This window comes from Sesamum indicum, linkage group LG1 (genome assembly GCF_000512975.1).
Source record: "Sesamum indicum cultivar Zhongzhi No. 13 linkage group LG1, S_indicum_v1.0, whole genome shotgun sequence".
Taxonomy (NCBI): domain Eukaryota; kingdom Viridiplantae; phylum Streptophyta; class Magnoliopsida; order Lamiales; family Pedaliaceae; genus Sesamum; species Sesamum indicum.
Genome location: NC_026145.1, coordinates 1428843 through 1444016, shown reverse-complemented (window position 1 = coordinate 1444016; position 15174 = coordinate 1428843). Strand labels below are relative to the sequence as shown.

General features: G+C 36.5%; 2 protein-coding genes across 2 annotated transcripts in view; both read right to left on the bottom strand.

Annotated features, from left to right (window-relative positions):
• LOC105169395 lies at nucleotides 578-9940 on the bottom strand. Its single transcript, XM_011089821.2, has 5 exons — nucleotides 9762-9940; nucleotides 5119-9545; nucleotides 3065-4555; nucleotides 1936-2188; nucleotides 578-1813 (listed from the first exon to the last, which is right to left on the bottom strand). The coding sequence occupies exons 2-5, from the start codon at nucleotides 9496-9498 to the stop codon at nucleotides 1167-1169; spliced, it is 6771 nt and encodes a 2256-aa protein (XP_011088123.1). The 5' UTR covers nucleotides 9499-9545; nucleotides 9762-9940; the 3' UTR covers nucleotides 578-1166.
• The window catches only part of LOC105169302 (60S ribosomal protein L11-like), a 2547-nt gene continuing 2344 nt past the window's right edge, over nucleotides 14972-15174 (bottom strand). The window contains exon 6 of the mRNA XM_011089711.2: nucleotides 14972-15174. The gene's annotated coding sequence lies outside the window, so the exon portion shown is untranslated.

The following is a 15174-nucleotide window of genomic DNA, read 5'->3' as shown; positions in this document are numbered from 1 at the left end:
AATTCTAAGGCCAATACAACATACAATTGGTAAAAGTAAAAAGCAGTGCATCAGACTTCATTTCAACCAAAATTACAGAAACAGAAGCAAATTTGAATGTAAAAATCACCATACAACACATACTTTCAAGCTTGACATATAGACCAGATATGAGATGTCCATAGAAAAGAAAACAAATAAGTTGGATGACATTCCAAGCAAAAAAGCCAAAACAGAATACCATTTACTCATCATGTCCAGTACACAGTAACTCAATTCCTGTGTATCACCAGCGCATTCTCCCAAGGAAAAACCAGCGCAACAGTACAACAACAGGTAATGTATCACCAGGAAAAACCAAGGCAGGAGAGTGAAAAATCATCGTAAGTAGCACATAAATCAGAGATGACAAACATTTTATCCCTTCAAATATTTCTGATTTTTTGGAGTTTCTGAAATGCACTTGACAGAAGCATCAAGAAAGTTGGTGCATACACCAACAAGTGCATTTCTCTAAACAATTGAAACTTCAACAAATCGGAATGTTCAAGAAAAGGATTAAAATAACAGTAAGCATGAGTATCAATGAAGCAATTACTTACACCGCAAAATTCATCTAATACTCATCAATGTAGTTCTTTGCTTAATACAACGAGGCTGCTGCAAAGTTTAACATCAGATTCTTAATGTAATTCAAGAGATGTACTATATTTACTAATTGTTCCTTCAGTATCAAGCACTATACGTTAACTAGAGCAAAGAAAAAAGAAGGCAAGAAAATGGCTATACAATGATTCACAACCAAAATGCCACAAGCCCCTTACTGGCAAACGCACCATAGAAGTCGCATTTCACTGGAAAAGAGAAGCTGCTCCTTAGGGGAGAAACAAGTGCACAGATAATCTAGAATTTCATGTACCTAAACTGCCTTAATTATGACAATATGGTGGTGCAGGGGAACTTTTTTATCAGTACTAGGGCAGAAGTAATAGTTGCTTCTCCAATATCTGCCCAGCCATTATGATACAAAAGATGCTATCTATATACGGACAACAATAGAGGTCACCATCATCAAGAAACCCAGTGCTATTTGCTGCATCATTAGGAAGTTCAGAAAGCTTGACGTCCCCAAAGCATGCAGCCTCCAGCTGCTGGGACAGAGCAATTTTTCATCAAAATAATCGCAATCAGCTGATCATCAAATTACCTCCATTTGAATCCTCACAAGCAGCTTTGGTTGCCTCCGATCCATTTGAGTTCTCATGAGCAGCTTCGGTAGCATCAGATTCACCTGTGTTCTCATAAGCAGATTTGATCGCTTCCGCAGTCATTAGAGCAGTCACAGCTTTGTGGATAGCCAAATCGGCCTTGTAGAGCAATCTCTGAGCCTTCTCTCTCTTGAGCTTAGCTATGTTAAGTGCATGTTGGGCTACACCTGATGCATCACGCAGCCGAAACTCATGAAGATCTGAGGCATCCAAATCCTCCAGCCCTTGCCCGGGCGTTCCCTCGAAATAATATTGCCTCTGGCTGGATAAGTCAGGCGAACCCATGTTCAACTGCTGAACTCCATTTGTTTTCCCTATTGTCCTTTGGTTGTATGACGCTGTCTGCTGGTTGAAAGAAGAGGGGTAAGAACCAAGCTTCCTTGTCTTCTTCTTGTAAACCCTGCGCTTTGATTCGCGCACAACAGCGCTCAATGAGAAAGGTGCATCTCGTGGAGACAACACTCTCGTTGAAGCCTGGAGCGATGGTGAACCATCAGAAGATTCATGTATGCTGCTTGTGTACAAGACTTTCTCATCTCCAAATGCATGACCATTTGATCTTCGCCCTGCCATGATTGCGTACTACTAAGCAACAACACTAGAAGAGAAACAAAAAACTAAAATATTCCAAATAAAAAAAGGGCAATGCAGTAAACAAGGCCATTATGAGAAAAGAATCCAACATTACCAAGAATGAGAAGACTGTCATGATCGCCAGATGTAGCATGATGTCCAGAAACGAGAAATTTCCTGTGAGACCGTTGTTTTGAGCCCTTGTTGGGAATATCCAGTCCCCTTGGCTTTAGGCAGAAAGCAAACATAGGTGGTTTTTCAGGAGTAGCAGCCTTCTCCTGAGTACGAACAGAAATGCCTGAATTGCCTCGGGCAACGCTATGCTCCCACTCCTTCAACTGCTGTTGATACCTCTCCCAAAGAGGAGGCTGAACACAAGAAAGAGGGTGACCATACTCAACGAATAGGAAAAACAATCATATCCACATGAAAGACAATGCTAAGATAAAGCAGAGACGTGCACTGATGCAGCCATGGACATATCAAAGGAAATGTATTCCTTTGCTAAGTGCCCTCAGATAGAGTGGATAACTATCGCTCACCTGCTCAAAAATATAGAGATCCAAGTGGGAATCCAGCACAATGTTGAATAAACAATGTCATGTTGAAGCTTCATATGCAAAAAAAAAGGGGCAGAAAACCACCCCCTCATAGACTAATGCAATGAAGGAATAAGTATACCCAGCAATTGACGGTTAAGCCTTTACACGTGCTATTGAGTGTGTGAGAAAGAAAGAGGATTTGGGGTGATTAAAATGTGCATAATGAATTGTGAACAATATCAAACAAGAGCTACATGGTTGCAAATGATCACGCAACATTACCAAACATCACGCACATCATTCATATATGTATAGATGAATATTTGTTATATACAAATTTCTTTTTGACAAAACAACTGCCTCACTCAGCTCAAGATATAAAATATTGGCAAATAGTTACAAGTTCAACTTGGCATACTTAAGATATCAACATGAAGCATGCATGCGATCCTGAAGCATCACCCCTAAAACTTGTGAGCTGATTCTGTACACACTTTCATCCTTGGATTAATACTAATATGCTTCATGTAACACTGACGTAAGACATTTATCACATTCCCTTGCATCAAATGGGGCCAAATTTATTTACAGATCTACTAAACTAGGATTGAATTTTTTCATTCTACTCAACCATGAGTTATGTTGACAACAAGATATACAGAGAATATAATAAAATTCGGAAAGTACACAAACTCTTCATACCTGCAAATGTCTTATTAAAGGCATGCCCTTTTTCCCCCTCTTCTCTTGCCAATGTTTGAAAATAACTTTGGCAGCTTCCGCTGACCCCATTCCGTTTACAAGTTCTTGAATTTCAGCATCCGTGAAGTTATCGCGGTGCTGAGCATATGAAAGTTTTTCAAACATGTCCATTGTCTTTTCCAAAAGCTCCTCAGATATCTCTTCACATCTATTTTCACCAGTACCAGTTCTGTATGCCATCAACCATTGCTCATCATCAGTATCCATGTCATATAAAGTATGTGAGGGATCCATAGCCATTTCGACATCTGTTTGAACCTGTCGGAAATACTTCGTAGAATTGCGGAAAAAAGGGATTTCAGTTCCATAATCATCACTCTCCTCAATCAGCCGGACTCCAGGGATGGGGATGTTCTTCACAGAAGCAGCACGAACATTCCGGTTGTAACACTCCTCGTGCATCTCCTTAAAAAGCATCCACTGGCTCCTGTCAGGAAACTCAAGTACCCAGTCTTTTCCCCCTTTCCACAGCATAGCATGCGAGTAGCGGTTAGTTGAACCAGGCTGAAAAATATGTTTAACTTTATATGAATATTTTGTAACACCAGAGAGCTTGATAGCAAGTATCCACTCATTATGATCAGCAACTTCTAAGAAAATAAGTGCTCCATGTTCTCTCCACCCTTTGTCCCCATGTGTGACCAAAACATTTGCACCACAAGCTACCAACTCGAAATTTTTCTGGTTACTCCTAGAACCATCAGATATTCTCTTCAGGCTAGCTCTCCTGATCCGTTTACAAGGTAGAGCTCGCTGGTTTTGTAATTTTTGTTTCGCGCTGAAGTCATAACCTGTACCAGGCAATGTGTACTGAACCTGAGTACGTGGCTTCTTCGGGCCATTACTGAATCCACTTCCCATGAATTTAGGACTCCCACAAGGCCACCTAGAAGAGAGGCCTCTGAGAGGAGAAGCAATTGAGCTGCTTCTACTACCTTGCCATGAAGACCTGGAACCACTTCCATCTTGATTTCCCAGATAAAGGTTCTGAGAAGAGTCGGCTTTCTCAACAACATTGCCTTCCGAGTCAACATCTGTTGCCATTTTTCCATCAGAACTTGTTAAACCCATGAAAGCAGGAGCTTCTGTTTCCGGTATTCCAATTATATTTTCAGTAATATCTTCTACAGCAAGTGAGCTGGGCTCAAATTGAGGGCATTCTGAATTAGGTAGGCTGCCATTTACTAAGCTTTCTGGTGAGCACTGTGCGTCTTGAGGATGAAGAGTACCACCAGAGAAGCTGTTTTGCATAAGTAACTGGAGATGCAGAGTGAGAAAGAGAGTTGGTGCAGCAGAAAAGCAAAGAGCAAATTGAGGAGTTTTTCCAGGCTTTCCGCCCAAAGTTAAAGCAGACAGACTGATCCTTGTATTACAAGCTTCCTTGGAAACGCTGACTGGCAAAATCCGCGGCAGAAGTTTCTCATTACAACCCTGGTGATGACACAAGTACAGAGAATCAGGGACTAACAGCCATTAGAAAAGAGAAATTAGTTATTAAAAATTGCCAACTTAAACATCTCGCCATGACATTACTTTTGTCTAGCATGAAGGCTCCTTTATCTAACCACCATCTAAAACAAAATAAAACAGAAAGAAGAAAATAAATTTATAGATTATGCTGGATGATTCAATTCACTGGCCTTATAAAAAATGCCAAAATGATACTCCTCCATTCATGTAAATGATGCCCATGTTTTAATTGGCACATAGCTTTAGAAAGAGAAAAAAAAGTGAATTGGAAGTTTTACAGTTAAACTGTTAGTGGGAGCCACATCATTGCCCAAAGATACCTTTAGAAAGTGAATCACAATTTTAGGAAATAAAATATTATACTGGACATTCCAAAGAGGAAACAAGAGCAACCATCATAAAAAAGAGGGTAGTAGCAAAACAAGTAGAAGTGCTTCATCTAAAAACCGGAACATTGAAACAGAACAGCAAGAAAGGCACAAATAAAGCAAATAATTATCAACGCATTAATAGAAAAGATATACCGCATATGAGGAGAGCTCTAAACCAGCATGAGCTTTGCATTGCTTTAAACTCCCATATTCAAGATCCTTGATGTTATCATATGTGCATTCTGAGGCTGATAATTGTTTAATAAGAAGACAATGCTCCAGAAGTTTGGAGTCCAGGCAAACCCACCTTGACCTTCGCAATCTGGAGAAACAATGAAATTCAAATACATGATGCTTTCTTAGATCATGAAAGCTGGAAAGTCTGAACCTTATCGAGGTCACAGGTGATTGCATGTCCAAATTCACGTGTTCATCGGGTCGACCGAATACATTCAGAATTAGAAAGACACAGGCCAAAGCTTGCTTCATGCATCCTTCAAACATCAGAAGTCGCAGTCCAAGATGGCTATCAATGAAAAGCATCTCCATGATAACAGCGGGTGAGGTAGCCAGCATCACCCCATGTTGAACCATGAACATGTTATGAAGCAACAGAAAATCCCCTGTTGGAAGTGAAAACCCTCTAAAAGGCAATTCAGGTACACAAATCTGGAATCTGAATTCTTCAGACTCCACCAGCTCCAAATTTAACCTCAACTGTCCTTGATGGTTAATTGACCACAATTGCTTGTTAGAATCACCTAATCCACAAAAGAATGTGTCGTCTTTTCTAGCCGGAAAACTAACTGTAACAGGGACTAGAGGAGTAACAGTCCCTGGAGCCCTTCCATATGCTTTAATGGTTCTCGACATAGAACCACTTCCTTCACCTTTCTTGCTGCCATTCTTCTTCCTGAAGTAGACGACATGTTCACCATTTATGGTTCCCAGCATTGATTTATGAACCACCCTATGAACAATGAATTTATTGGCTAATATCGGTTCACAATCTGGATTACTTCTATTTCTTCTTGAGTCAGCTAAGTCGCTGTTTAGGTTGTCTGTTTTCTCATATGACAATGAAGAGACCACGGGCAATTCCATATGTGATTTCCTCTGAGTTCTCAAAGAGTTTTGTAAAGACTTGCCACGCTGAGATGAACGAGCCAACCATAATGCGATAGGCTCTGATTCAAGACAGTTCGCTATGCAGCAATCATCATCTTCTGGCCGTGCTTTTTCTCCTTTATGTACGTCATTGTCCCCTTTGGAAACCTTTCTAGATTTTGCTCGGCCAGGCACCTCAGTAGGGAGAAGCAAGAGTTTGAATTTCTCTTCGTGAAGATCGATCCATTCCTCATCTCGGTCATCATACTTCACATGATGAAGCTTACATTCTGGGTGATAATCATTCACAAGGCCATAATACCAACTCTCATCCAACGGCCAAAAGACTTTAATTCTCCGGTTCAGAACAAAGTGTGGATCCAAGTGGCTGGGAAGAATTTCATAAAAATGGCGTCGTTTCCTTGGCACACCCTTGCCTTTATCTTCTCTTCTTGGTCTAAGAGCTCTGCTTTTATCATCAGCAGATGCAGAGTCCAAACCACCAGATGAGTCAGCATGTTGATTAAACGAGTCCCGAGAAGATGAAACTGGAAAAGACAATCCATTAGTCGTCTGAGATGTGGAAGATTTTCTCTTTGATGAGAAACCTGTGCAGTTTGGATCAAATCGAGATGACAGCATCCTGGCTGCATTCTGCTCAAGGTTTTCCTCATCATCATCATCTTCATCAAAATCAACAATGGCTCTATCCACAATCGAACCACCCACTGAAGGCTCTGACTTCTTTGAGGCTTCACCTCCATCCCTACCAACTTCCAAGTCTTTTTTCTTCCGACTGTTGGTCCGTCTCTTCTTAGAAGACATATCACCATTATTTACAGCTTTACTGTCTTCCTCAGCATGCGGGACAGAAGACAACCCACCGCTCTTACTTCCCTTAAGTTCATCAGCCCCTGCCTTCCGCTTTAAATTTACATTCGAGCCACTGCCTTTGCTGGTGGATTTTGCATCTGCCTTCTGCTTTATTTTTCCTTTTGAGCCGTCGGCTTTTGCACCGACTTTTGAATTTAAGGCACCATTATTACCTGCCGATATAGTAACTGACCTAACTAATTGGTCACTGGTACCACGCTCCTTCTCAGGTTCAATAACTTTGTCATTTAATGCTCCTGTGAGATCAACAGATTTGGAAATGCCTTTGTTGGTAGATTTTGAATCTGCCTTCTGCTTTATTTTTGACTTTGAACCACCGACTTTCCGTGTGGGTTTTGTATTTGAAGCACTGTCCTTACCTGCAGAAATGGTAACTGACCCACCTAATTGGTCACTGGTACCAAGCTCCTTCTCAGGTTCAATAACTTCATCACTAATTGCTCCCGCGCGATCAACAGATTTGGGAACGCCTTTGCTGGTGGATTTTAAATTTGCCTTCAGCTGTATTTTTGACTTTGACCCACCGGCTTTTCGTGCGGCTTTTGAATTTGCAGCACCATCATTACCACCAGAGGAAATGGCATCTGACCTAACTAATTGGTCACTGGCACCAAACTCCTTCTCAGTTTTAATAACTTCGTCTGTAAGTGCTCCCAAGTGATCAACAGACCTGGGAAGGCCTTTCTTCTGCTTTATTTTTGAAATTGAACCACCAACTTTCCGCACTGATTTTGAATTTGAAACACCATCATTAACCGCCGAAAAGGTAACTGGCCTAACTAATTGGTCACTGGTACCAAGCTCCTTATCAGATTCAACAACTTCATCGCCAAATGCTCCCGCGTGATCAACAGATCTCGGAAAACCTTTGCTAGAGGATTTGGAAAATGCTTTCTGCTTCATTTTTGAACTTGCACCACCAACTCTTCGCACAGCTTTAGAATTTGAAGCACCATCATTACCAGCGGAAATGGTACCTGACCTAACTAATTGGTCACTGGCACCAAGCTCCTTCTCAGGTTCAGCAACTTCGTCACCAAAAGCTCCGGCGCGATCAACAGATTTCAAAAGGCCTTTGCTAGTGGATTTTGAATCTGCTTTCTGCTTCATTTTTGAATTTGAACCACCAACTTTTCGCGCAGCTTTTGAATTTGAAGCACCATCATTACTGGCAGAAATGGTACCTGACCTAACTAATTGGTCACTGGCACCAAGCTCCTTCTCAGGTTCAACAACTTCATCACCAAATGCTCCCCCGCGATCAACAGATTTTGCAAGGCCTTTGCTAGTGGATTTTGCATCTACTTTCTGCTTCATTTTTGAATTTGAACCACCAACTTTTCGCACAGCTTTTGAATATGAAGCACCGTCATTACCAGCAGAAATGGTAACTGACCTAATTAATTGGTCACCCGCACCAAGCTCCTTCTCAGGTTCAGCAACTTCGACACCAAATGCTCCCGCGCGATCAACAGATTTCGAAAGGCCTTTGCTAGTGGATTTTGAATCTGCTTTCTGCTTCAGTTTTGAATTTGAACCACCAACTTTTCGCGCAGCCTTTGAGTTTGAAGCACCGTCATCACCAGCGGAAATGGTAACTGACCTAACTAATTGCTCACTGGTACCAAGCTCCTTCCCAGGTTCAATAACTTCATTGCGAAGTGCCCCCATGCCATCAACAGATTTTGGAAGGCCTTTGCTAGTGGATTTTGAATCTGCCTTCGGCTTTATTTTTGAATTTGAACCACCGTCCTTTCCCGCGGATTTTGTTTTTGAATCATCGTTATTACCCGCGGAAAAGGTACCTGACCTAGCTGACTGGTCACTGGTACCAAGCTCCTTCTCAGGTTTAATAACTTCATCGTTAAATGCTCCCGCGTGATGGACAGACTTGAGAAGGCCTTTGCTGGTGGATCTGGAATATGGCTTCCGCTTTATCTTTGAAATTGGACCACCGACTTTTCGCGCGGATTTTGAATTTGAAGCGCCGTCATTACCCGCGGAAATGGGAACTGATCTAACTAACTGGTCGCTGGTACCGACCTCCTTCTGAGATTTAATAACTCCGCCATTAAATGATCCTGTGCGATCCACAGAATCTGGACGCCCCAACGGCTCAGAAACCTGATGAATTTCCAACCTTTTCCGCCCAACCGATCCACGTGGACGTCTTGGGAAATTAAAAGCACTGCCATTTTCACCAAGAGCAAGTGAAAGTCCATGCAATCCTTCACCCCAACCAATCAATTTCTGGCTAAAACCTGGCTCTGACTTCACACCATCAGCATCATCCTTCTTACTTTTCTTAGCATCAGACTCCAAACAACTCAAAGAAACCTCCTTCCTACTCCTCTTTCTCCCCTTCTTCTTAACACTTTCCTGGTCATTTTCATCGGGAACTTGCTTCTTACTCCCTTCCACTTCAGGAGCCCTAGATTTGTAAAGGCTCTTGAGATCCAATGATCGGTTTCTTTTGGGAATTTCAACACCACCAGACTTCTTACTGCTACTCTCCATCAACAAACCCTCCATCCAATCACCCCAACACAATTTCCCTTATTTTCATGTTCCATACAGATCTGCCAACACAAGTCCACAGCAAAAGGACACCAATTAATCATCAACAAACGCATCAAATTGAACAGCAACCAAACTAAAAAAACAACACATTTCTCAAAACAAAGACGATCACACAGCAAAATTCAACACATAACACTGAAAAAACACACATATATACGCATAAACTCCACATGCATGTGTGTTTTCAGATTACACATATCCACAAAACACTCTACCTGGAATCCAAATTCCGGTGACAACCTCAATGCAGCAGCGGAGATCGAGCATGAGAAGGGTTTTGATTTAGAGAGTAATTCAATGGCAGAAACAAAAACACAGAAATTCCAGTTTTTGATTAAAAGCCCTAATTTGATTTTCACTGATTTTTCCTTTTTTTCTGTGTGTTTTCAAAAACTCATTTCCTTTTCTTTTCCCTTTTTTTTTTCCTAGAGAGAGAAAGAGAAAAGCTAGGGTTTGTATGTCTGAGAGGGGCAATGGTCAGTCAAGGGTTTTATTAGAATTTTAGGGTGAAATTGTGTTAATTAAGCAAAAAAAAGCTACACCACGTGTGAAATCATCAACCGTTGGATCATCTAATTTAGATACGGGGTTAGTGTTTTGGAGCCCTAATAAAAAAAAAAAATTAAACATCGAATGCTTTACTGTCATCCACTGTCTGCAAGTTTACTCTATACACGTGGATGGCTAGATTCAAATTTAAATTGTCTTGTTCATATAATCCAGGTAATGCTGAGGTATTTCTGCAGGAAAAAGGTAAGTGGTAATTCTTATATCTAAGTTTTTATATGCCACTTAAATTACAAGAAATTACAGGGACTGCCACTCTACTTTCAAAAAGAGAAAAAGTTATGAAACGCCAAATGAATCACGCATGACCAGCCACCTCAAGTACGAAAATCAACATACTCGCTCCCAAACTCTGCCATCATAACGTCGGTTAGCTCGGGAGTGGTGCCCACACGCTCGGTTGGTGATGCTCTTGTCTTGTAATGGCAGACTAGTGATGCAACTAAATGAAAATACGAGAAAAAGATTCTAAAGGTAAAAAAGATATTAATTAATTTTAAAAATTCAAATTGGATTGTTTAAATAATTATATATATATATATTTTCTGTAATCTAATGAATTTTAGACTTAGAAGATTTTATATTTATTATAATGATATGATATAATAATGGGTAAATCAATGTAATTATAACTTTATAAGCTTTTTGGTTGTAGAAAGTTTAGTACTTAGTTTGGGAACGTACCGCATGCAACGTATCCATGCACGTGGAACACGTGAAATAATTTATGAGTAATTTTTTTAACAGTGAGTTAAGTAATTAATTGGAATAAAAATTCATCTTTCAGGACGAAATTCGTCACGTGTGAAATCACCAACCGTTGGACCATCCAGCTAAAATTTAGATACATAGATTAGCAATGAAAGAATTGAACATCGAATGTTTTCCTATCGTCGACGGTCTGCATGTTTGTTCAATACACGTGGATGGTTGAACTTTAAGGGCTTAAATTCAAATTGTCCGATTCATAGTTGACGTATTGCTGCGAGAAAGAAAGTAAGTGGTAATTCTCGTGTCTAAATTTCTATTTGCAACTTAAATTACAAGAAATTATATCATATTATGTCGTATTATATTTAGCTTTTTATTAATCAGTGTCGCTTATCATTAACTTTTTAAGTAAATATTTTAGATATAGTCAATGAGACTTAAATGGATAAATATAATAAATATGATTTTTAAATTTTACTTCTTTTAATTCCTCCATTTATGTTAAAATTTTCAATTTTCATTATTTCCAAATCTTCAGAATACCTTTCTAATTACATCAATTATTTTCTTTTTTATAATTTAGGTGATTTTGATATAATCTATTGTTTCAAAAATAAAATAAATAGATATCCTAATATGATATATTTGTATTCTATTGAATAAATGTATCCGCAGTTAATAACTAGTTATGTTATTTATAACGAAAATTAATCAATATTTTTATCTAACTGGACAAGTTAATTTTGGTCTAATTTAAAAGTATAAAATGGTAATTACATTAGCTTTTTATTAATTAGTCTCTCTCATCATTAATTTATTCCTTTTGTTAGTTTCTCTAATATTAAATTCTTAATATTTTCCTATAAGTTACTTTTTTATTTTTAATTATTTATATTTTACCTTATTAAATATTAGTTTCACTTTTTTAATAATTATTTTATATTTTAATGTTTGATTTACATGTATTAGTTTTACATATGTTTTAAAAACTTTTGTCTCACTTCAATATTTTTTTTTTATTTTTTTTCTTTTGGTAATTAGATTTACATTCTATACAAATAATATAACAGTTTTTGTGAACTGAGCGTATGTGCAACAAATAATATAAAATTAATTTATGTCAATATAGAAAGTCATAATTTTAGTAAATCCAACGTTAAATATTTTATATATTGTCTTGAATGGATAGATATAATAATTATAAATTTAATTTTTTTAAATTCTTCCATTTATGTCGAATTCTTCATTATTTTCAAATTTCTACAATAGCTTTCAAATTACATCAATTATTTTCTTCTTTACAACTTAAATGATTTTAATATAATTTCTAAATAAAATAAATAGATCTATCTATAATACGCTAAATTTATGTTCTATTCAATAAATATAAAATCGTAGATTTGCCGTTTGAGTAGAAAAATCATTGATTTTTACTCCAATATTGATTTTGATCGAAATTAGCGACCACCCATGACGAATTCGTAGTCGGCCACGTGTTCTATCAATACAGTGTTGGATCCTGACACGTGAGGCTTGTAGGGTTTGTTCCGAACTTTGACCCTCCGATGTTCAAATTAGTAAGGTCGAATCGAATAGAAAATGTGCGATCAAAAGCTAAAAAGGTCGAAACATAACTAAATGCCAATTACCTCAAATAACAATTCGTCAAAGTATTTATAGGGCCCAAGTAGTTACTGTTGTTTGGGCCACGTATCCTCATCTAAGAAGCATAGGTCCTCGATGGGACGGTCCTTAAATTTTCGGGGTCTTCTCTTCTCAAAATGGGTCTAGAACCAGGCAATCCAACCCGTTTCCCTGAGGCGCGGATCCTGTGCTCATAAATGACGAAAATAACCTTCATTAAGGGTATTTTTGATATTTCACATTAAAATCGGGGTTTCCCCCATCAAATATAAAATTTGTGATTTTTAGTTCCTTCAATATTAAATTATTAATTATTTTCGTTATAAGTTACTTTATATTTTCAATTGTTTACATTTTACATTATCTAAATGCTAGTTACATTTTTCAATTATTATTTTATATTTTAATGTTTAATTTACATGTTTCTCTTAAATTTTCTTTTCTCACTTTAGTAGTTATTGTTCAACATATTTTGATTTATTTTTTGGGTTAGATCTACATAGTATATAAATAATATAAAATTAATTTATGTCAAAATATATGATTATAACTTCAATCAAGAAAATTATAGTTTAAGAAAATCCGATTTTAATATTTTAGATAATTAGACTTCAAAATGATTATGATTTTTAAATTTTCATTATTTTAGTTATGTTGACTTCTTCATTATATTCAAATCTTTGCAATACCCTTCAAACTAAATTAATTATTTTCTTCTTTATAATTTAAATATATCATTTTTCATATATTTCTTGAGTAACGAATGTTACTGTAAATACCTTTCATTATTTATTTTGTGAAAAATATTATTTATTTTTGGATTTTGTATGTCGAAAATACTTTTTCAAAACATTTTAATATGTTATTAATATACAATGTAAATAATTATATAATAGTTGTCACAAACTTAATTTTATTATTATGTTATTAGTAAACATTCACCTAATAATCGATACAAAATTAAATCATATTAAAATTGAATTCTTAATTATAATTGGAAAATCATATAACTACCATAAAATTTATATTTTCTATTAGTTATTAAATAAGCATTAGAATTATAGTAAAAATTATTATTCTTGATCCGCTTTAATATAGCTTAACACATGTGCCTCAACAAATCAATAAATTTTAATATTTACATGCTTAATTTATTAATAAATTACAACTAAAAGTTCCCATTATAATTGATATGAATTAAACATAAGTTATATTTATAATTAATTATGGTATTCTTATATAATAACTAACACAAAAAATAATTTGTTAGCAATTTTAATTGTTAATAAAATGTAACACAATTAATATATCAATATCTTAATATTAACATATATATTAGTATAAAATAATTTTAATTTTAAAATAATATGCCCGTGCAACGTACAGATTAATAACTAGTTATAGCTTATAAGCTTTTTGATTGCAGAATGTTTAGTTCTTAATGTGGGGACACCAATATTCGACTGCATGCAAGTTGAACAAGTGAAATAATTTATGAGTAATTCTTTTTTTTTAAAAAAAACAAGAGTTATGATATTTACCAAAGAAAAGTAAGTAATTAATTGGGACAAAAATTTGTTTTTCAGTGCGAAATTGTGTGAATTAAGTAAAAAAAGCTACAACACGTGTGAATCACCAACCGTTGGATCATTCAGCCTATAGTCCAGATATGGGGTTATCATTTTGGAGCACTAATGGAAAAATTAAATATCAAATGATTTTCTGTCATCGACTATCTACATGTTTGTTCTATACATGTGGATGGTTGAATTTTAGGGATTTAGATTCAAATTGTCTGATTTATATGATTCAGGTAATGCTAAGGTATTTCTATGAGAAGAAGGTAAGTGAGTAATTCTCGTGTTTAAGTTTCTATTTGCCACTTAAATTATAAGAAATTACGAGGACTGCCTTTTTACTTTCAATATGAGGAAAAAATTGAGACGCGCCAAATGAATCACACATGACCAACCACCCTGAGTATGAAACTCAACTTACTCCACGTGTGAAAGTATCAACCATTGAATCATTCAGCCTACGGCTAGATATGGGGCCAGCGTTTTGGAGCCCTAACAAAAAGAATTAAATATTTAATGCATTTTTATCATCAACGATTCGCATGTTTGCTCTATACACATGAACGGCAGGATCTTAGAAGCATAAATTCAAATCATCAAATTTGATTAAACAATTTGTTACAATTGAAAAATTAAAATTTGATTATAACCTAAGTTGCCAAATGCCTCTAAATCACAATTACTCAAAAATAATTTTGAATCTCTGTTGATGAAAATCCGAACAACCATTATTGAATTTCAAAAACGACTTTGTAAGCTTCAATCACTGGGTCAAACTGACTCAACGTAGAAATAATTTTCAAAAAGAGTAAAATAATAGTGTATAATATAAAAACAATAACTACATATATTTATAAATAAAAGAAGGCTCGTATGTAGTCTGTAATATTAATGTATAAAATGAAAATAAATAAACTTATAGCATATTCTGAAATATATAAATATACTGATAACTGTATTAAAAACAGGAAGCTGGTGCAACGTTCAAACAACATATCCAATCTCGGTTCTTGCCAAAGAGGTCAAGCTCCATTAAGACATTAGCAGCGATCACAGCATTGACATCATCAACACCATATAATAAATTAGCTATTTGAACCAATAAAAACCACAAAACATTCATCCTGCT

Excerpts from the sequence above, each read along its gene's own strand:
- LOC105169395 (XM_011089821.2), bottom strand. The coding sequence starts at position 9,498 with ATGGAGGGTTTGTTGATGGAGAGTAGCAGTAAGAAGTCTGGTGGTGTT. Across the intron at positions 2,189-3,064 it reads CTTTAATAAGACATTTGCAG|CCTCCTCTTTGGGAGAGGTA; the intron begins GTATGAAGAGTT and ends TCTTGTGTTCAG. Across the intron at positions 1,814-1,935 it reads TGACAGTCTTCTCATTCTTG|GGCGAAGATCAAATGGTCAT; the intron begins GTAATGTTGGAT and ends CAATCATGGCAG.